The sequence below is a fragment of the Pongo pygmaeus genome, chromosome 8 (genome assembly GCF_028885625.2).
Source record: "Pongo pygmaeus isolate AG05252 chromosome 8, NHGRI_mPonPyg2-v2.0_pri, whole genome shotgun sequence".
NCBI classification, from domain to species: Eukaryota; Metazoa; Chordata; class Mammalia; order Primates; family Hominidae; genus Pongo; species Pongo pygmaeus.
The window spans coordinates 128306611-128329989 of record NC_072381.2 but is presented as its reverse complement, the minus strand read 5'-3'; the positions used below and the strand labels follow the sequence as shown (position 1 = coordinate 128329989).

The following is a 23379-nucleotide window of genomic DNA, read 5'->3' as shown; positions in this document are numbered from 1 at the left end:
GTCATCTGCAAACACGGACAATTTGACTTCCTTTTTTCCTACTTGAATACCCTTGATTTCCTTCTCCTGCCTAATTGCCCTGGCCAGAACTTCCAACACTATGTTGAATAGAAGTGGTGAGAGAGGGCATCCCTGTCTTGTGCCAGTTTTTAAAGGGAATGCTTCCAGTTTTTGCCCATTCAGTATGATATTGGCTGTGGGTTTGTCATAAATAGCTCTTATTATTTTGAGATACGTCTCATCAATACCTAATTTATTGAGAGTTTTTAGCATGAAGGGTTGTTGAATTTTGTCAAAGGCCTTTTCTGCATCTATTGAGATAATCATGTGGTTTTTGTCTTTGGTTCTGTTTATATGCTGGATTACATCTATTGATTTGCATATATTGAACCAGCCTTGTATCCCAGGGATGAAGCCCACTTGATCATGGTGGATAAGCTTTTTGATGTGCTGCTGGATTCTGTTTGCCAGTATTTTATTGAGGATTTTTGCATCAATGTTCATCAAGGATATCGGTCTAAAATTCTCTTTTTTTGTTGTGTCTCTGCCAGGCTTTGGTATCAGGATGATGCTGGCCTCATAAAATGAGTTAGGGAGGATTCCCTCTTTTTCTATTGATTGGAATAGTTTCAGAAGGAATGGTACCAGCTCCTCCTTGTACCTCTGGTAGAATTCGGCTGTGAACCCATCTGGTCCTGGACTTTTTTTGGTTGGTAAGCTATTGATTATTGCCACAATTTCAGCTCCTGTTATTGGTCTATTCAGAGATTCAACTTCTTCCTGGTTTAGTCTTGGGAGGGTGTATGTGTTGAGGAATTTATCCATTTCTTCTAGATTTTCTAGTTTATTTGCGTAGAGGTGTTTGTAGTATTCTCTGATGGTAGTTCGTATTTCTGTGGGATCAGTGGTGATATCCCCTTTATCATTTTTTATTGCATCTATTTGATTCTTCTCTCTTTTTTTCTTTATTAATCTTGCTAGCGGTCTATCAATTTTGTTGATCCTTTCAAAAAACCAGCTCCTGGATTCATTTATTTTTTGAAGGGTTTTTTGTGTCTCTATTTCCTTCAGTTCTGCTCTGATTTTAGTTATTTCTTGCCTTCTGCTAGCTTTTGAATGTGTTTGCTCTTGCTTTTCTAGTTCTTTTAATTGTGATGTTAGGGTGTCAATTTTGGATCTTTCCTGCTTTCTATTGTGGGCATTTAGTGCTATAAATTTCCCTCTACACACTGCTTTGAATGCATCCCAGAGATTCTGGTATGTTGTGTCTTGGTTCTCGTTGGTTTCAGAGAACATCTTTATTTCTGCCTTCATTTCGTTATGTACCCAGTAGTCATTCAGGAGCAGGTTGTTCAGTTTCCATGTAGATGAGCGGTTTTGAGTGAGATTCTTAATCCTGAGTTCTAGCTTGATTGCACTGTGATCTGAGAGATAGTTTGTTATAATTTCTGTTCTTTTACATTTATTGAGGAGAGCTTTACTTCCAAGTATATGGTCAATTTTGGAATAGGTGTGGTGTGGTGCTGAAAAAAATGTATATTCTGTTGATTTGGGGTGGAGAGTTCTGTAGATGTCTATTAGGTCCGCTTGGTGCAGAGCTGAGTTCAATTCCTGGGTATCCTTGTTGACTTTCTGTCTCGTTGATCTGTCTAATGTTGACAGTGGGGTGTTAAAGTCTCCCATTATTAATGTGTGGGAGTCTAAGTCTCTTTGTAGGTCACTCAGGACTTGCTTTATGAATCTGGGTGCTCCTGTATTGGGTGCATATATATTTAGGATAGTTAGCTCTTCTTGTTGAATTAATCCCTTTAGTATTATGTAATGGCCTTCTTTGTCTCTTTTGATCTTTGTTGGTTTAAAGTCTGTTTTATCAGAGACTAGGATTGCAACCCCTGCCTTTTTTTGTTTTCCATTTGCTTGGTAGATCTTCCTCCATCCTTTTATTTTGAGCCTATGTGTGTCTCTGCACGTGAGATGTGTTTCCTGAATACACCACACTGATGGGTCTTGAGTCTTTATCCAATTTGCCAGTCTGTGTCTTTTAATTGGAGCATTTAGTCCATTTACATTTAAAGTTAATATTGTTATGTGTGAATCTGATCCTGTCATTATGATGTTAGCTGGTTATTTTGCTCATTAGTTGATGCAGTCTCTTCCTAGTCTCGATGGTCTTTACATTTTGGTATGATTTTGCAGTGGCTGGTACCGGTTGTGCCTTTCCATGTTTAGCGCTTCCTTCAGGAGCTCTTTTAGGGCAGGCCTGGTGGTGACAAAATCTCTCAGCATTTGCTTGTCTGTAAAGTATTTTATTTCTCCTTCACTTATGAAGCTTAGTTTGGCAGGATATGAAATTCTGGGTTGAAAATTCTTTTCTTTAAGAATGTTGAATATTGGCCCCCACTCTCTTCTGGCTTGTAGGGTTTCTGCCGAGAGATCCGCTGTTAGTCTGATGGGCTTCCCTTTGATGGTAACCCGACCTTTCTCTCTGGCTGCCCTTAACATTTTTTCCTTCATTTCAACTTTGGTGAATCTGACAATTATGTGTCTTGGAGTTGCTCTTCTCGAGGAGTATCTTTGTGGCGTTCTCTGTATTTCCTGAATCTGAATGTTGGCCTGCCTTGCTAGATTGGGGAAGTTCTCCTGGATAATATCCTGCAGAGTGTTTTCCAACTTGGTTCCATTCTCCCCGTCACTTTCAGGTACACCAATCAGACGTAGATTTGGTCTTTTCACATAGTCCCACATTTCTTGGAGGCTTTGCTCGTTTCTTTTTATTCGTTTTTCTCTAAACTTCCCTTCTCGCTTCATTTCATTCATTTCGTCTTCCAGGGCTGATACCCTTTCTTCCATTTGATCGCATCGGCTCCTGAGGCTTCTGCATTCTTCACGTAGTTCTCGAGCCTTGGTTTTCAGCTCCATCAGCTCCTTTAAGCACTTCTCTGTATTGGTTATTCTAGTTGTACATTCTTCTAAATTTTTTTCAAAGTTTTCAACTTCTTTGCCTTTGGTTTGAATATCCTCCCGTAGCTCAGAGTAATTTGATCGTCTGAAGCCTTCTTCTCTCAGCTCTTCGAAGTCATTCTCCGTCCAGCTTTGTTCCGTTGCTGGTGAGGAACTGCGTTCCTTTGGAGGAGGAGAGGTACTCTGCTTTTTAGAGTTTCCAGTTTTTCTGCTCTGTTTTTTCCCCATCTTTGTGGTTTTATCTACTTTTGGTCTTTGATGATGGTGATGTACAGATGGGTTTTTGGTGTGGGTGTCCTTCCTGTTAGTTTTCCTTCTAACAGACAGGACCCTCAGCTGCAGGTCTGTTGGAGTACCTGGCCGGCCGTGTGAGGTGTCAGTCTGCCCCTGCTGGGGGGTGCCTCCCAGTTAGGCTGCTCGGGGGTCAGGGGTCAGGGACCCACTTGTGGAGGCAGTCAGCCCGTTCTCAGATCTCCAGCTGCGTGCTGGAAGAAACACTGCTCTCCTCAAAGCTGTCAGACAGGGACATTTAAGTCTGCAGAGGTTACTGCTGTCTTTTTGTTTGTCTGTGCCCTGCCCCCAGAGGTGGAGTCTACAGAGGCAGGCAGGCCTCCTTGAGCTGTGGTGGGCTCCACCCAGTTCAAGCTTCCAGGCTGCTTTGTTTACCTAAGCGAGCCTGGGCAATGGCGGGCGCCCCTCCCCCAGCCTGGCTGCCGACTTGCTGTTTGATCTCAGACTGCTGTGCTAGCAATCAGCGAGACTCCATGGGCGTAGGACCCTCTGAGCCAGGTGTGGGCTATATTCTCCTGGGGCACCGTTTCCTAAGCCCGTCGGAAAAGCACAGTATTCGGGTGGGAGTGGCCCGATTTTCCAGGTGCCGTCTGTCACCCCTGGAAAGGGAACTCCCGGACCCCTTGCGCTTCCCAAGTGAGGCAATGCCTCGCCCCTGCTTCGGCTGGCACACGGTGCACTCACCCACTGACCTGCGCCCACTGTCTGGCACTCCCTAGTGAGATGAACACGGTACCTCAGATGGAAATGCAGAAATCACCCGTCTTCTGCGTCGCTCGCGCTGGGAGCTGTAGACCGGAGCTGTTCCTATTCGGCCATCTTGGCTCCTCCCCCCGCCACATTTTCTTAATCCAGTCTATCGTTGTTGGACATTTAGGTTGGTTCCAAGTCTTTGCTATTGTGAATAGTGCTGCTATAAACATACGTGTGCCTGTGTCTTTATAGCAGCATGATTTATAATCCTTTGGGTATATACCCAGTAATGGGATGGCTGGGTCAAATGGTATTTCTAGTTCTAGATCCCTGAGGAATCGCCACACCGACTTCCACAATGATTGAACTGGTTTACAGTCCCACCAACAGTGTAAAACTGTTCCTATTTCTCCACATCCTCTCCAGCAGCTGTTGTTTCCTGACTTTTTAATGATTGCCATTCTAACTGGTGTGAGATGGTATCTCATTGTGGTTTTGATTTGCATTTCTCTGATGGCCAGTAATGATGAGCATTTTTTCATGTGTTTTTTGGCTGCATAAATGTCTTCTTTTGAGAAGTCTCTGTTCATATCCTTTGCCCACTTTTTGATGGGGTTGTTTGCTTTTTTCTTGTAAATTTGTTTGAGTTCATTATACATTCTGGATATTAGCCCTTTGTCAGATGAGTAGATTGCAAAAATTTTCTCCCATTCTGTAGGTTGCCTGTTCACTCTGATGGTAGTTTCTTTTGCTGTGCAGAAGCTCTTTAGTTTAATTAGACCCCATTTGTCAATTTTGGCTTTTGTTGCCATTGCTTTTGGTGTTTTAAACATGAAGTACTTGCCCATGCCTATGTCCTGAATTGTATTGCCTAGGTGTTCTTCTAGGGTTTTTATGGTTTTAGGTCTTAACATTTAAGTCTTTAATCCATCTTGAATTAATTTTTGTATAAGGTGTAAGGAAGGGATCCAGTTTCAGCTTTCTCCATATGGCTAGCCAGTTTTCCCAGCACCATTTATTAAATAGGGAATCCTTTCCCCATTTCTTGTTTTTGTCAAGTTTGTCAAAGATCAGATAGTTGTAGATATGCGGCATTATTTCTGAGGGCTCTGTTCTGTTCCATTCGTCTATATCTCTGTTTTGGTACCAGTACCATGCTGTTTTGGTTACTATAGCCTTGTAGTATACTTTGAAGTCAGGTAGCGTGATGCCTCCAGCTTTGTTCTTTTGGTTTAGGATTGACTTGGCGATGTGGACTCTTTTTTGGTTCCATATGAACTTTAAAGTAGTTTTTTCCAATTCTGTGAAGAAAGTCATTGGTAGGTTGATGGGGATGGCATTGAATCTGTAAATTACCTTGGGCAGTATGGCCATTTTCACGATAATGATTCTTCCTACCCATGAGCATGGAATGTTCTTCCATTTGTTTGTATCCTCTTTTATTTAAAGCACTCCTCAGCAAAAGTAAAAGAACAGAAATTATAACAAACTGTCTCTCAGACCACAGTGCAATCAAACTAGAACTCAGGATTAAGAAACTCACTCAAAACCGCTCAACTACATGGAAACTGAACAACCTGCTCCTGAATGACTACTGGGTACATAACGAAATGAAGGCAGAAATAAAGATGTTCTCTGAAACCAACAAGAACAAAGACACAACATACCAGAATCTCTGGGACACATTCAAAGCAGTGTGTAGAGGGAAATTTATAGCACTAAATGCCCACAAGAGAAAGCAGGAAAGATCTAAAATTGACATCCTAACATCACAATTAAAAGAACTAGAGAAGCAAGAGCAAACACATTCAAAAGCTAGCAGAAGGCAAGAAATAACTAAGATCAGAGCAGAACTGGAAGAAATAGAGACACAAAAAACCCTTCAAAAAATTAATGAATCCAGGAGCTGTTTTTTTTGAAAAGATCAACAAAATTGATAGACCACTAGCAAGACTAATAAAGAAGAAAAGAGAGAAGAATCAAATAGACGCAATAAAAAATGATAAAGGGGATATCACCACCGATCCCACAGAAATACAAACTACCATCAGAGAATACTACAAACACCTCTATGCAAATAAACTAAAAAATCTAGAAGAAATGGATAAATTCCTCGACACATACATCCTCCGAAGACTAAACCAGGAAGAAGTTGAATCTCTGAATAGACCAATAACAGGCTCTGAAATTGAGGCAATAATCAATAGCTTACCAACCAAAAAAAGTCCAGGACCAGACGGATTCACAGCTGAAGTCTACCAGAGGTACAAGGAGGAGCTGGTACCATTCCTTCTGAAACTATTCCAATCAATAGAAAAAGAGGGAATCCTCCCAAACTCATTTTATGAGGCCAGCATCATTCTGATACCAAAGCCTGGCAGAGACACAACAAAAAAAGAGAATTTTAGACCAATATCCTTGATGAACATTGATGCAAAAATCCTCAATAAAATACTGGCAAACCGAATCCAGCAGCACATCAAATAGCTTATCCACCATGATCAAGTGGGCTTCATCCCTGGGATGCAAGGCTGGTTCAACATGCGCAAATCAATAAATGTAATCCAGCATATAAACAGAACCAAAGACAAAAACCACATGATTATCTCGATAGATGCAGAAAAGGCCTTTGACAAAATTCAACAACACTTCATGCTAAAAACTCAATAAATTAGGCACTGATGGGACGTATCTCAAAATAATAAGAGCTATCTATGACAAACCCACAGCCAATATCATACTGAATGAGCAAAAACTGGAAGCATTCCCTTTGAAAACTGGCACAAGACAGGGATGCCCTCTCTCACCACTCCTATTCAACATAATGTTGGAAGTTCTGGCCCGGGCAATCAGGCAGGATAAGGAAATAAAGGGTATTCATTTAGGAAAAGAGGAAGTCAGATTGTCCCTATTTGCAGAGGACATGATTGTATATCTAGAAAACCCCGTTGTCTCAGCCCAAAATCTCCTTAAGCTAATAAGCAACTTCAGCAAAGTCTCAGGATACAAAATCAATGTGCAAAAATCACAAGCATTCTTATACACCAATAACAGACAAACAGAGAGCCAAATCACGAGTGAACTCCCATTCACAATTGCTTCAAAGAGAATAAAATACCTAGGAATCCAACTTACAAGGGATGTGAAGGACCTCTTCAAGGAGAACTACAAACCACTGCTCAGTGACTGGTTTTTTATCAGCAGTCCCCACAGTGAGGGTTCTCTCTCCCCAACTCCTTTCTGGAAGGGTTGCCCCCCAGTGGAAGATCTTTGTGGGGATCTCTAGCAGCTGGCACCCAGGAGGCAGTGAGAAATTTGCTGTGGAGATGACAGGAAGCTGGACCTTTGCACTGTTCCTGCAAATCATGAACTGGCATTTGAGGCCTTTGACATTTGAGGCCTCAGTGACATCTGAGGCCTTAGGGGCTCTGGCCTGGGAAAGGAAGCCTGTGGGAGGCTAGAGGATCAGTAGGGCAAGGTGGGGGTGTGGCACCTGGGCAAACTCTGGGTCCAGCTGGGTCACTGTCCTGCCGAACGCCTATCAACTCCAGTGGAGATGACACTAGGTTCAACAGGCCAAAGAGACTCAGAGCCAGAAAATGAGAATGGGGTTTTATTAGGGGCTACATACAGGGGACAGAGTTCAGCATGGGCTGGACAGAATAATTGCATGGCCCAGTGGAGATGGGCTGGGAAGGAAAATCGCAGCTGCTGGCAAAGAGCATGCAGTTTATATGGCATTTTCACTTAGTACCCTCCCCCAAACAGTCCACCTGGCAACCTTCACTTAACCCAAAACTCAGGGCCTTGGTCTCCTGGTTGGCCTGCAATTCCATGGGATGGGATGGGGGCTCAGATGTTCCCGACAGACAAGAAATGAATCTCAGGGCTGACCACTCCTAGATTCACCACCTCTGAACATACATTCAGTTGCATCTGCCACACAGGGTCATTCTCAGGGTATGCTTCAATTATTGATGTCAGGTGTGTTTACCTTACAGTCACTCAGATGCCCTGCCAGACAACTGAGGGGTGGAAAGAGGGGGCAGAGCATTGTGAGGAAAAGGGAGAGCAGATCCAGGTTCCCCTGCAAGGATTTCTAACAGGTTATGTCTGGAGAGGCTGGAGCAGTTAACTTAGTCCTTTGGGCACTGTGTTTTGCGGCCAAGAGAAGGAAATCCTGGTGTCCATGATGAGACTAGGAAGGGCAAATATGTGTGTACTAGGGAGGGTGGGGGCTGCCCTCTTTTCATTTTCATTCATTTATTCATTTATTTAGCAAATATTATGTAACGTTCTAGGTCCTGAGCAATACAGAATTGAACATGAGGGACACAGTCCTGCCCTCATGGAACTTGTATTCTAGGCGGAGAATTAAACAAAAATAAATGAAGAATTCAAATAGTGAGAGGAGCTCTGACTGCAATAAAACAGGGTGACCTGTTTTATTAATAGACAGTGGCTGCCTTGGGGTGGGGAGGACATATGAGGGTGGGAGGGAAGGTGTCTTGAGAGATGAAATCTGAGCAAAGACAAAGATTAAGAGGGAGGCACTCATGTGTGATCTGACCTTGGGGGTTGCATTTTAGGCAAAAGAGAGGGCAAGTGCAAAGGCCCTGAGGCAGGGACTGGATGGGCACACCTACAATAGTAGAGATGAAAGAACAGCTTGGCTGGACATGAGTGGGAGGAGCGAGCTGGGAGGGGAGGATAGAGAGGAGCAGGTAAAGGTCAGATGTGGAAAGGACCTGTAGGGCAAATGAGGAGTCTGAGTTTCACTCTAAGTTCAGGTGGAATATTTTGAGTGGACAATGCCAGGACTGGCTACTTTTTGAAGAAACTCTGTGCAGCTCTGTGGAGGTCTGACGCTGGTGTAGGCTGCGTCTCCTGGGGTGAAACCCTCTGGCTACCGCCAACTCCTCTTTATTGTTCTGACTGTGCTGCAGCCCAGGATGCCTTCCTGGGGAGGCATGCTGTGACCCAGGGGACCCATTCCTTGTTGGGCCCACACCTATTGCTGCAGGGCAAAGACAGCACCTGAGATGCTGGAATGTGGTGCTCAGGAGGAGCTTAGACACTCTCCAAGGCTCCTGCCCAGCTCTCCTCCATTCCTGTCTGCTCGGGCTGGCTGTGGATGAGGTGGGACTGGGTGTCCTGGGGTGAGTGAGCAGGGTGCAGGCATTTGAGAGGGGACCCTTCTGATTACTAAGTGCTGCTCACTCACAGCTGTGTCCATGAATGCCCACCCCCACCCTGGGCTCTCCCTCTGAACCCCTCTCTCTCTCTCCCATGGCCAGGATCTCAAACATCCCTGATCCCTCCCCACTGAGTGTGAGAATTTCGTGACCACACTCTGTTGGGGGGTGGGGTGCCTGATAAATGATCCAGGCTTCCGGTTCAGTCAGAAGGGAAGCCACCTTCAGGCCCTTGGCAACTTTCTGTGGATCATGGGGTGCTGTGAGGTCACCCGGCCTCATATCGCTGCCTCTTCCCTGTCACCTGTGCTAGTCTCCACTTCACATCAAGGACACAGAGGCTCAGATGGGTCAAGGGACTTCCCCTAGTGAAGGCTGACTTGGGATGGGAACCGAGTCCATAGGGCTCCAAAGCCCATGTGTGGTGTTCTGCCCTCCTGCTAATGGGGGCATCCTGAAGACCCTTGTCCCACCCGCCTCCCTCACAGCCCCTGCGATGCCTGCATCAGGCATAGTTGCCCATATAGGGAGGCCCTGGCACAGGCCTTCTGGGTCCAGGCACTGGGCTGCCCACTGGGTGGGGTAAGAGGGGACTCGTGGGTGCTCTGTCAGCTCAGAGCTTGCTGGTGACAAGAGTAAATCGGTGTCAAAGGATGGAAACAGTGCCCAGAAACTCAAGGGTAAGAGATCACTTCCAGGACGAGGGTCTCAGGGCAGCCTCCAGGGAGTTGCTCGGCTCCAAGGTCGGCCCCTCCAGAGCTGCTGGGCCTGCCCGCCTCTGGCCTGTTTCCCCAGCACTAAGGTTGGGGGAATCCTGAATATTCCCAAGACTCCCACACACTCTGCCCAGATCCCTGGAGTTCAGCCAGCAGGCAGCCCCGCCAGATGCTTATTTCCATCCTTGTTCACCCATCACCTGGAAGCCACAGCTGTTTCTTTCATTTGCTATTCCTGTTTTCCTGTTTACCCCTTTAGTAGGTAACCAACTGTTACTAGTTAATAATTACTATTTTTTATTTTTTATTTTTATTTTTGGAGACACAGTCTTACTCTGTTACTCAGACTGGAGTGCACTGGTGCGACCACGGCTCACTGAAGCCTCCACCCCAGGGCTCAGATTATCCACCTCAATGCCCGCGGAGCTGGGACTACAGGTGTGGGACACCACATCCAGCTAACTTTTTTATTTTTATTTTTGGTAGAGACGGGGCCTCACTATGTTACCCAGGCTAGAATAATTCTTTATATTGTCTACATGTGATGTTCACAAGCAAGGGTTTAGTTCATGAGAGGAGTGTACATGGCGGTTATGCCTTTCTCGTGCTTGAAAGCAGTTCCAGGAGGCTCAGGGGAAGGAGCTGAAACAGAAGGCAACTGGGAGCGGAAGCAAGGGGGGGCTTCCTGCTACCTGTTGCTGTCCTTGACCTAAGGAAAGAAACTGAAGCAAAATTAACATAGAGAGGTTATTTGGCCCAAGGTTGAGGACCGCGGCTGGGACGCACTTCCAGGTTGCTTTGAGAAGTGCTCTGCTTGGCCTGTTACTAGTAGGTTCTTAAAGGCAAAGGGGACAGGCACGGTGGTTCATGCCTGTAATCCCAGCACTTTGGGAGGCCGAGGTGGGTGGATCATTTGAGGTCAGGAGTCTGAGACCAGCCTGGCCACCATGGTGAAACCCTGTCTCTACTAAAAATACAGAATTTAGCCAGGCATGGTGGCGCATGCCTATAACCCCAGCTACTCAGGAGGCTGAGGCAGGAGAATAGCTTGAACCCAGGAGGTGGAGGTTGCAGTGAGCCAAGGTTGCACCACTGCACTCCAGCCTGCGAGACAGAGCAAGACTGCGTCTCAAAAAAAAAAAAAAAAAAAAAAAAGGCAAAGGTGATCAGGAGTGGCTAATACAAGAATTCTCACTTGTTTGCAGAGATGACATTGGTTAGTGATTGGTTCTACAGGGTTGGATTATGGGGTATGAGTTTTTGTGTCCAGCGTATGGATTTTTATGGCTTCTTGGCATCAGTTAGTCCAGAGCCCATATAGCAAGTAGCTTCAGGAGGTACTTATTTAGCTCAAGGGGGCAGTGAGACATGACTGCTGTTTCATTTCAGTTCCTCTCTGGGAATGATAATTAAAGGGGGCTCACATTCCTCATGTTTACCTGCTATCCTCAGATAAAATTTCATTGCTTTCTCACTGTGGTCCAGAAAGTCTGGGCTTTGGTGGAAGTCCCTATTGTAGTTGAAGATGCTGATGGCTGGATCAATGCACATCAGTGTTACTGTGATCCACAAAGGAGGCACCTGCTCTGACGATCTGGGGGTGGCAGGAGGAGAAATCTGATTTTCCAAATGTGCCCCTTAAGGCCACTGAGCTCAGGACTTCTTTTACACAGTCAGACGACTTTAATGCAAGGGAGGTCCTGCCTGGCTCCTCTCACTGTCTTAGATGAATGGACCATTATCCGTGGTGGAGGAACTAGGTGCCAGAGACCACAGCTCTCAGGAGAGCTGAATGAGCTACTCCAGCTGGGTGAGATCGGCTGGGACTGACATTGGAAATGTCCTAATATCAATGTGCATTTTCCTTGTAGGGTGGGAGATGTGCTGGACACTTTCATTTTCTAACTTTCTTTTACCACAATGTAATATTACCAGCTAGTGACCCCAAATCCCAAAGTAGGTAATACACATATTTAAATAAGCTATGTTTATAACTAACAAAAATACTGGAGGCAGAGGATTATTTCCAATATTGCACATTTATTCAAAAGTACAGAAAATAACACTGTACATTATATAATAGCATGTAAACACTCTAGAACTTGACTTGAATAATAAAACGTTCTATTAAGAAAGAAATATTGCTCATGAAGATTTTTGTGCCCAGCTTTCCCAAGTCAGAGGCCCTCATTTATGTCACAACAGCAAGGTGGCAGGGAATCAAAACTGGCGTGCATTCTACATCTTTCACAGCACTGGAGAGATGGACAAGACTCCATGATGGTGGCTTTGGCCTGGCTGTTCTTGGCCCAACACACCTTGTCTGGGTTGTGATTTTTTACAGCCACAGCATCAGGGTCCTTTGCAGCTCTTAAGAAAAGACACACACAAAGCTCAGGCTTAGAATTTTTCTTCTCAATCCATTTGTTAGAACTGTTGGGGGTATCTGGGAAGTTTAGTGCTGAAGCCAATCAAACATGAACACCAGCCCTACATTAAGGCTCTCTCCCCTGTCTCAAATTCCTCTTGAATCCTTTCCTCTCCTACGATTTCTATAAATATAAACTCAGGTTACAAAAGTAAGGGTAAGTGAATTGCAAGCAATCACCCAGCTGGTCACTGCAGGCCCCCAAGATGCAGGAATGATGGGAAGGTGCTGCATTCAGCTGTGCCCCAGGCTCCGGGATGTGTCTCTGTGAACCCCTTAGAATGGACTGTGTCTGACAACCAACCTCTCTGGTACTTGAAGAGTCTTCTCCCCAAACTGTAATTGTCTTTTGTTCAACCTACATTCCCTTTTCTGCTGTCTCCCAGGATATTCACACATGTCAGCTGTCCCAGAGTCCTAAAAATCCACCTCTTTGTCCTCAAGGCCACCAGAAATAAATGAAGGAAAACTCTGAGAGCTCCCAACTCAGGCAAGAGGAGATCAATCCAGCCCATCCTCCGCATGAGCACAAGGCAAAGGCTCATTAATGCAGTCTCCCCTACACAGTCTTCAGCCTACAGTGCCCAGGGGAGGTACTGGCCAAGGTTCTGAACAGAGGGAGGTACTGGCCAAGGTGCTGAACAAAGGGAGGCTTGGCCAAGGTGCTGAATTAAACACCTGATGGTAAACTCATTGAGGTCCAGTGACAGCCAAGCACCACTGACACTCACAGCCTTAAACTGAGAACATTCTACAAACCCCAGGCAGAAGGAAAAAAGATTTTACACTCAGCTGCCATTTCTGCCTTTTCAAAACTGCTTGTTCTTCTTGACCTCACTCACTCAGGGGTGGGGCCACAGCAGCAAGGAATGACCTTGCTCAAATAGGGAGTCCAGGTATCCCATTTGAGGAGGTGTGATTCATTTTCCCCCACATGACTCACTTTAGTGCCTTAGCTACTTTGAAGTAAAGACAGAACACAACACTTAGGAGCACCATCGCGACAACCAGTAAGCTGCTTCCGATGCCGATCATGATCTTCGTCCTGAGATCAAACATCTTTGCCATGCCTAGGGAGAAAGTGCAGGAAAGCAGAACATGGCCTTCCTCCCCACACAGCCACTAAGCAACCTTCCTTTAGTAGAGGAAGAGTGAACCCCAAACACAGATCTTTATGCATGTAAACTGCAAGCAAATCTTTCCAGAGAGGCATAGGATCTTAAGCTGGTCCGGGATAGACAAAAGGATTTATTTATGGATAAAAATGGACTTAAATGCAAACTCCAGAGGGAAGGAAATCATAATGACAGACAGTGGAAAGAATCTTTCCCTCTCACAGGCATGATGTGCAGTTGGAAATGACCACAGGCCTGCCTTGGAGCTGATGGCTTCACTCCCCACCACCTGGGCCCTGAAATATGTTCACTCAGAGGGTCAGAAGTCACCCCTCACTGTACATTAGGTTTAAAATTATTTTATGAAACTAAGAGCATTGGTTTAAAAAGTATTGTCTAACAATACTGAGAATATGAAAATCTATTTTGTAAGTGATAAGTATTTTGGGAAAACAGTTTTCAATTTTCCCACTGACAACTGGGTTATCTCAGGGTTTAAGGAGATTCCTGAGACTTCCAGCCAAACCCTTGCCAGGGCTCAGAAATGGGACGTGGTCTGCAGAGACCAGGAGCCAGCTTATCCAGGAGCCCCTGTCCCTCATTCTGTCTTCCTAGTAGACCATAGGCCTACCTCTGCCATTTTTCCCAGTAAATACTAAATTCTCCCAGGAAACCCAATTTGTTTGGAATAAGTAATTTGCTTAATCTAACACTCTGAGATTGGTGAACAGTGAGCCAGGAGAGAAGAATAACCAATCTGATAGCTAAGCATACTTACTACAGTTCAACCATCCAGAGCTAGATGAAGGCCAATTGTAACAATAAAATTAAGGGAAAAAAACCTTTAGGGCATGGGATATTTGGAACTTCTCAAACCTGTAATCTGAGAAAGAGGGACCTAATTATCCATGCTAGGAGTAATTAAGATCCAAGGTTGAACAGCTCAGCTCACTTTTGGAAGCCCAGGCTCAGCCAGAGCTGGTAGAATGGGCCTATTCTGACATTCATGCCACAGGCTGTGTGACATCAGCTCTCTGGACACCAGCTCTCTTTCATGGAGTTCTGAATTCTATTCCATAGGTATATTTTTTGCTCTTGTGAAATATAAATACTATTTTGAATCACTTAATTCTAAGTCTTTTACCTTTTCAGGTCTTATTTCCCTTCCCTTAATTTTTGGAGTTTGACTGCTAATCAAAATCAAGTTTGAGATTTCAATTTAACAAATAAAAGAAAAAGAAATGTGGGAAGGGTAAAATAGTCTTACATTTAAAAGTTCAATGATAGAAGACTGGTTAGACCTTAGATTTTAGTTGCACAGTGAAATAATATGGAGCCATTTACTAGGATTCAAGCACACTTCCATTGACATGGGAAGATTTTAAAGCTTTATAGTTAAAAAAAGTACAAAAATGAAAGTTGAACAGGATATCTGTTCTAGTCAGGTTTGTATGATTTTAAGGTACTTATATCCAGCCAGTGTATTAAAATTAAATGAAGAGACACCAGGTTCAAGGAAGCTTGTGTAGACATGTTTCTCCCTGCTAAGCACAACTATTATTCCTGGAAATAACACGAATCAAACAAAGGAGAACTCTGAAATTGGAAAGAAGAAAGCAAACTACTAGGGACCCCACGCCTGGGTAAGCTCCACAGCAGCAGAACAGGGGAAGTAGACAGGCCTGGTGTTTTCCAATGCTCAATCTAGCTTATTCCATTCCCGGATTTAATGTGAGTCCTGCTGACAACCCCAGGCTTTCCCAGCAGCAGTGGCAAGTTGGGTGGATTGTGAACCCCACTGGCAATAAGCCTGCAAGGGAAGTGCTCATCTTCCTTGCTAGTCCTGAGATTCCCCTCCTCAGACCCTGCAGGGGATCTGACCACATTCAGTGACCTAGCCCAGGAAGCACTCTGTTCCCATGTGCTAGAGACCCCTCTGGACTCCAGGTGGCTCCAGCTTGGGGACCCTCCTTCTATCCCTCAGGCAGCACTTTCGGGGACCTAGAAGCCCCAGTGACACCAGATAAATGAAGCAGACCAAAATACCACCACAAAACCTCTGAAAATTAAATTGTCATTGGAATCTAATCCCACAAAAGTAAGCCAGGATCTGCATGCTAAACCTAGTCAGTGACTAACTAATAAAATAAAATATTTAAATAGGACCTAGAGTCTTCTAGCATAAAGTCAAAATGTCCATGATTCAACGAAAAATCGCCCATAATACCAATAACCAGAAAAGTCACGCCCGAATGAGAAGAGACAATGAATTGATGTCCTGAGCATGGAATAAGTTTGGTGTGGTCAAGGAACAAGAAAAAGGCCATTTGACTGGAGATGCATAAAAGCAAAGATGGCAGGAGAGGACTTGGAAAAAATTGGCCAAGGGTACCAACATGCAGGGCTTCGAGCTCTAGTATAAGCTTAGATTTTTTTTCTGCCTGTTATGGAACATCCTTGGAAGATGTTGATTGGGATTTTAGGAAGAAACTCATGCAACCTGGCTGGGGAGGCTGTGCTTTTAAACATAGACCAGTGGTTACAGAAGAGAAAACTGAGGTCAAGTAAGTAAGGTCAAATAATTTCTCCGAAGTTACATAACAAGTAAGTGACTAAGGTGGAAGGAGAATTCAGGTTTCTTTACCTAGTGTTTTTTCCTGTAAGCCATCTTGAGCATGTATCTTCTGAGGGTATTTGGAGAGATGATGTCAGAATGGGCAGAAAACTAAAATCCTAGGCTTCCTTGCTTAATGAAGGCATGGGACTGTCTTTCAGTATGAAGAAGGAGGGACATGGGAAAAGGAAGGGACAACTGGGAAGATGCTAACATTTGCTTTACCTTGAGAGGCAGCCATGGAGGAAGAGTTGCTTCACCTTTCCATAGATTTCAAATGTGAAAGAGAATCAATTCTAAATAAGAAGGTTCTACACCAAAACCCAAATGGGCGTGAGGAACAGGAGAGATAGAAATAGGAAGAAGGAAAGGGGTCCTGGATTTCAAGCCCATCCTCACCATCTATTGATACCAAGACTAATAAAGCAGTTCACCTCCCTGAGCCTGCTGCTTCTTTTCTGAAGTGAAGGGATAATGAATGGTGTGAGGTTTGACAATGATGGCGGTGGCAGCTGTTAGTGTCTCAGAGGTTTCTACAAGGACACATGTGTCACAGTTTGGAAAATTGTGATGCCAATGTGAGTAACTCTTCTGCTGTGGCTCTTCTCCAGCCACAGGTGTGTTCTGCCAACAGGCTGGATCCAGGCAGAAGGTGTGAAAGTGAGGACAAGATTTTGAGGGAATCTTTACCAATGGGTCTCTGCTAGAAAAAGTTTGCAAATGACTGTTCAATTGTAATCATCACTTGGTTTCATCAGGTTTCAAGATTTCTGACTCCTCAACAAGTCAAAGAGCTTTACTACTTCTCTTCTGGATGCCACAGTTCTCATTTAAACAGCAACTTTCAGGAGCATCTCCTGAACACACAGGTTGCACAGACACCTACTCTGAGTTTTTGGAATCTTGAGTCTACTTTTTCTGAGACTTATCCACTTATTGAAGCAGCGTTTCTCTAACTTATGTGTGCATAAGAATCATCTAGAGAGCTTGTTAAATCACAGATTCTGGGCCTAACCATAGAGATCCGATTCATTGGTTTCGTGTGGGGAGCCCATGAACTTGCCTTTCTAAGCATCTCCCAGGGTAGGCAGAGGCACAGGTTGAGGGGTACTGTGTTAGAGCCTGTGTTGGTCAGGGTTCTGTAACAGGACAGAACTAATAGGATAGATGAATACATAAAGGGGAGTTCATTAGAAGAATTGACTCACACAATCACAAGGTGAAGTCCCACAATAGGCGATCTACAAGGTGAGGAGCCAGGAAGCCAGTACGAGTCCCAAAACCTCAAATGTAGGGAAGCCAATAGTGCAGACTTCAGACTCCAGTCTGTATTGAAGGTCCAAGAGTCCAAAATCTGAAGAACTTGGAGTATGATGTTGGAAGGCAGAAAGTATCCTACACAGGAAAAAGATGTAGGCTGGAAGACTCAGCCAGTCTAGTCCTTCCAAGTTCCTCTGCCTGCTTTTATTCTGGATGCTATGGCAGCTGATTACATGGTGCACACCCAGATTGAGGGTAGGTCTCCTTCTCCCAGTCCACTGACTCAAATGTTAATCTCTTTTGGCAACACCCTCACAGACACACCCAGGAACAATATTTTGCATCCTTTAATCAAATCAAGTTGACACTCAATATTAACCATCACAGAGCCCAAAACAGGGACTCCATGTTCAGCCTGTTTAATAATAGCCCTGGAATCTCCTGCAATGGTTCTTCAGGGACGACACCTTATTCTGCTCTGATTCCTTAGATCTGGGTTAGGGCTGTGGAACCTTCATGTTTAACAAGTCCCCCAGGTGATTCCGACAACGAAGACTGTCTGGGGAGTGCGTGCTGGGAATCTCTGGCCTCATTTCTGAAATTTAAGGCTGTCAGGCAGTTGGTCAGAGGCTACATGTACAGGGTTCTGCATTCACAGCACCTACATTCCATTATGACCAATAACTTCTACAAGTGGGTTCATGAGGAGAGCTCCAGTCTGTTTTTTTTTCCTTCAACTTTTTAAAAAATAATTTCTCAAAGTTTTTCATCACATGGTTTATCTTTTTATTAACAAAGTATTTTAATTTTTCTCAATAGGTTTTTGGGGAACAGGTGGTGTTTGGTTACATGGGTAAGTTCTTTAGTGGTGATTTCTGAGATTGTGGTGCAGCCATCACCCAAGCAGTGTACACTGTACCCAATGTGTAGTCTTTCATCCTTCATCCCCCTCCCACCCTTCTCCCTGGGTCCCCAAACTCCATTGTATAATTCTTCTGCCTTCGTGCCCTCATGGCTTAGCTCCCACTTATAAGTGAGAATATAAGATGTTTGGTTTTCCATTCCTGGGTTACTTCACTAAGAATTATGGTCTCCAACTCCATCCAGGTTGCTGCCAATGCCATTATTTCTTTCCTTTTTATGGGTGAGTGGTATGAATAAAGCACATTTTCTTTATCCACTTGTTGACTGAAGGGCATTTGGGCTGGTTCCATATTTTTGCAATTGTGAATTGGGTACTGTAAACATGCATGTGCAAGTGTCTTTTTCATATATTCCTCTGGGTAGATACCCAGTAGTAGGATTGCTGGATCAAATAGTGGATCTGCTTTTCATTATTTAAGGAATCTCTATACTGTTTTCCATCCCACCAGCAGGGTAGAAGCATTCCCCTTTTCACCACATCCATGCCAACATCTGTTATTTTTCCATTTTTTCATTATGGTCATTCTTGTAGGAGTAAGGTGTTATCACATTGTGATTTTGATTTGCATTTCCCTGATAATTAGTGATGTTGAGCATTTTTTCATATGTTTGTTGGCCATTTGTTTATCTTCTTTTGAGAATTGTCTGTTCATGTCCTTAGCCCACTTTTTGATGGGATTATGTTTTTTTTTTCTTTTGTTTCAGTTCCTTGTAGATTCTGGATATTAGTGCTTTGATGGATGCATAGTTTGCAAATACTTTTTCCCACGCTGTGGGTTGCGTGTTTACTCTGCTGATAATTTCTTTTGCTGTGCAGCAACTTTTTAGTTTAAGTACCATTCTATTTATCTTTGTTTTTGTTACATTTGCTTTTGGGTTCTTGGTCTTGAAGTCTTTGCCTAAGCCAATGTCTAGAAGGGTTTTTCCGATATTATCTTCTAGAATTTTTATGGTTTCAAATCTTAAAGTTTTTGATCCATCTTGAGTTGATTAGTTGATTTTTATATAGAGTGAGAGATAAGAATTCAGTCTCATTCTTCTACATGTGGCTTGCCAATGATCCCAGCATCATTTGTTGAATAGGGTGTCCTTTCCCCACTTGAAATTTTTGTTTGCTTTGTTGAAGATGAGTTGGCTATAAGTATTTGACTTTATTTCTGGGTTCTCTATTCTGTTCCATTGGTTTATGTGACTATTTTTATACCAGTATCATATTATACCAGTACCATATTTTGGTGACTATGGCTTTATAGAAGTTTGAAGTTGGGTAATGTGATGCCTCCAGATTTGTTCTTTTTGCTTAGTCTTGCTTTGGCTATGTGGGCTCTTTTTTTGGTTCCTTATTAATTTTAGGATTGTTTTTGCTAATTCTGTGAAGAATGGTGATGGTATTTTGATGGGAATTGCACTAAATTTGTAGACTGCTTTTGGCAGTATGGTCATTTACACAATATTGATTTTACCTGTCTATGAGCATGGAATGGGTTTCCATTTGTTTATGTTGTTTATTATTTCTTTCAGCAGTGTTTTGCAGTTTTCCTTGTAGAGGTCTTTCACTTTCTTGGTCATGTATATTCCTAAGTGTGTGTGTGTGTGTGTGTGTGTGTATATTTCCAGCTATTGTAAAAGGTGTTGAGTTCTTGATTTCATTTTTGGCTTGGCCACTGTTGGTGTATAGCAGTGTTACCAATTTGTGTACATTGATTTTGTATCCTGAAACTTTATTAATTCATTTATCTGATATAGGAGCTTTTTGGATGAATCTTTAGGGTTTTCTAGGTATGCAATCATATCATCAGCAAACAACAACAGTTTGACTTCCTCTTTACTGATTAGTATGCCCTTAATTTATTTCTCTTGTCTGCTTGCTCTGGCTAGGACTTCCAGTACTATGTTCTCAAAGGGAATACTTTCAACTTTTCCCCGTTCAGTGTAATGTTGGCTATGGGTTTTTCATAGATGGCTTTTATTACCTTAAGGTGTTTCCCTTCTATGCTAATTTTGCTGAGGGTTTTAATCATAAAAGGATGCTGGATTTTGTCAAATGCTTTTTCTCCATCTATTGAGATGATCACGTGATTTGCAACAGACGTGAGTGATTATCCATTCTGCCATTCTGTATCTTTTAAGTGGTGCATTTAGGCCATTTACCTTGATTTTACATTTTGTTTTTAATTCTGTTTATGTGGTGTATCACATTTATTGACTTTTTATGTTAAACCATCCCTGCATCCTTGGTATGAAACTCATCTGATCATGGTAGATTATGTTTGATATGCTGTTGGATTTGGTTCGCTAGTATTTTGTTGAATATTTTTGCATCTATGTTCATCAGGGATATTGGTCTGTAGTTTTCTTTTACTGTTATGTCCTTTCCTGGTTTTGGTATTAGGGTGATACTGGCTTCATAGAATGATTTAGGGAGGATTCCCTCTCTCTCTACCTTTTGCAATAGTTTCAATAAGATTGGTACCAATTCTTCATTGAATGTCTGATAGAATTCAGCTCTGAATCCATCTGTTCCTGGACCTTTTTCTGTTGGCAATTTTTAAATTAAAATTTCAATCTCACTACTTGCTATTGGTCTGCTCAGAGTTTCTATTTCTTCCTGGTTTAATCTAGGAGGGTTGTATATTTCTAGGAATTTATCCATCCCCACTAGGTTTTCTAGTTCATGCACATGAAGGTGTTTATAGTAGCCTTGAATGCTCTTTTGTATTTCTGTGGTATTTGTTGTAATATCCCCTGCTTTGTTTCTACTTGAGCTTACTTGAGTCTTCTCTCTTCTTTTCTTGGCAATCTAGCTAATGGTCTATCAATTTTGTTTATGTTTTCAAAGAACCAAATTTTTGTTTCACTTATCCTTTATTGTTTTTTGTTTGTTTCAATTTCATTTAATTCTGCTATGATCTTTGTTATTTGTTTTCTTCTGCTGGATTTGGGTTTGATTTGTTCTCGTTTCTCTAGTTCTTGAGGTGTGACCTTAGATTGTCTATTTGTGCTCTTTCAGACCTTTTGATGTGGCATTTAATGCTATGAACTTTCCTCTTAGCACTGCTTTTGCTGTACCCCAGAAGTGTTGACAGGTTGTGTCACTATTATCATTCAGATCAAAGCATTTTTAAATTTCCATGCTGATTTCACTGTTGACCCAAAGATTGTTCAGGAGCAGATGATTTAATTTCTATGTATTTGCATGGTTTGTGGATTCCTTTTGGAGTTGATTTCCAACTTTACTCCACTGTGGTCTGAAAGAGTACTTGACATAATTTCGATTTTCTTAAATTTATTGAGGCTTGTTTTGTGGCCTATTATATGGTCTATCTCGGAGAATGTTCCATGTGCTGATGAACAGAATGTATATTCTGAAGTTGTTGGGTAGAATGTTCTGTAAATAGCTGTTAAGTCCATTTGTTCTAGGGTATAGTTTAAGTCCATTGTTTCTTTGTTGACTTACTGTCTTGATGACCTGTTTAGTGCTGTCAGTAGGGTATTGAAATCCTCTACTATTATTGTGTTGCTGTCTATCTCATTTTTTAGGTCTAGTAATAATCGTTTTATAAGTTTGGGACCTCCAGTGTTAGGCGCATATATATTTAGGATTGTGATATTTACCTGTTGGACTAATCCTTTTATTATATAATGTCCCTCTTTGTCTTTTATAACTGTTGTTGCTTTAAAGTCTGTTTTGTCTGATGTAAGAATAGCTACCCTGGCTTGCTTTTGGTGTCCACTTGCATGCAACACCTTTTTCCACCCCTTTACCTCAAGGTTATGTGAGTCCTTATGTGTTAGGTGAGTCTCTTGAAGACAGAAGATACTTGGTTGATGAATTCTCATCCATTCTGCCATTCTGTATCTTTTACATGGAACATTTAGGCCATTTACATTCAACGTTAGTATTGAGATGTGAGGTAATAGTCTATTCATCATGCTGGTTGTTACCTGAATACCTTTTTTTTCACTGTGTAATTGCTTTATAGGCCCTGTGAGATTTTATGCTTTAAGGAGGTTCCATTTTGGTGCATTTTGAGGTTTTGTTTCAAGATTTAGAACTCCTTTTAGCAGTTTTTGTAGTGCTGGCTTGGCAGTGGCAAATTCTGTCAGCATTTGTTTGCCTGAAAAAGACCTTATCTTTCCCTCATTTATGAAACTTAGTTTTGCTGGATACAAAATTCTTTGCTGATAGTTGTCTTGTTTAAGGAGGCTAAAGGTAGAACCCCAATCCCTTGCAGGGTTTCTGCTGAGAAATCTGCTGTTAATGGGTTTTCTTTTATAGGTTACCTGATGCTTTTGCCTCGTAGCTCTTAAGCTTCTTTCCTTCTTGACTTTAGATAACGTGATGACTACATGCCTAGGTAACAGTCTTTTTGTGATGACTTTCCTGGGTGTTCTTTGTTCTTTGAGCTTTTTGTATTTGGATGTCTAGATCTCTAGCAAGGTCAATGAAATTTTTCTTGATTATTCCCTCAAATAAGTTTTCCAAACTTTTAGATTTCTCTTCTTCCTTGGGAGCACGAATTATTCTTAGGTTTGGTCATTTAACATAATCCCAAACTTCTTGGAGGTTTTGTTCATTTTTTAAAAGAATTCGTTTTTCTCTGTTTTTGTCAAACTGGGTTAATTTGAAAGCCTTGTCTTTGAGCTCTGAAGTTCTTTCTTCTACTTGTTCGATTTTATTGTTGAAACTTTACAGTGTATTTTGCATTTCTCTAAGTGTGTCTTTCATTTGCAGAAGTTATGACAGTTTTAATTTATGCTATTTCTTTGGGGATTCTTTTTGGTCCATATCCCATATTATTTTTTTTAAATTTCTTTAAGTTGGTTTTCACCTTTCTCTGGTGCCCCTTTGAGTTGTTTAATAATCAACCTTCTGAATTCTTTTTCTGGCAATTCAGATTTCTTCTTGGTTTGGATCCATTGCTGGTGGGCTAGTGTGATCTTCTGGGAGTGTTAAAGAACCTTGCTTTGTCATATTACCAGAATTGTTTTTCTGGTTCCTTCTCATTTTGGTAGACTATGTCAGAGGAAAACTCTGGGGCTCAAGCGCTGCTGTTCAGATTCTTTTGTCCCATGGGGTGATCCCTTGATGTAGTACTCTCCTCCTTCTCCTAGAGAGGAGGCTTCCTGAGAGCTGAACTGCAGTGATTGTTATTGCTCATCTGGGTCTAGCCACACAGCA

General features: G+C 42.6%; 1 protein-coding gene across 1 annotated transcript; it reads right to left on the bottom strand.

The window, feature by feature from the left end:
• Positions 1–11876: 11876 nt before the first annotated feature.
• On the bottom strand, positions 11877–14387 carry FAM24A (family with sequence similarity 24 member A). Its single transcript, XM_054436182.1, has 3 exons — positions 14178–14387; positions 13228–13354; positions 11877–12226 (listed from the first exon to the last, which is right to left on the bottom strand). Exons 2-3 carry the CDS (start codon positions 13350–13352, stop codon positions 12034–12036), a joined length of 318 nt encoding a protein of 105 aa, XP_054292157.1. The 5' UTR covers positions 13353–13354; positions 14178–14387; the 3' UTR covers positions 11877–12033.
• Between the last annotated feature and the right edge of the window lie 8992 nt (positions 14388–23379).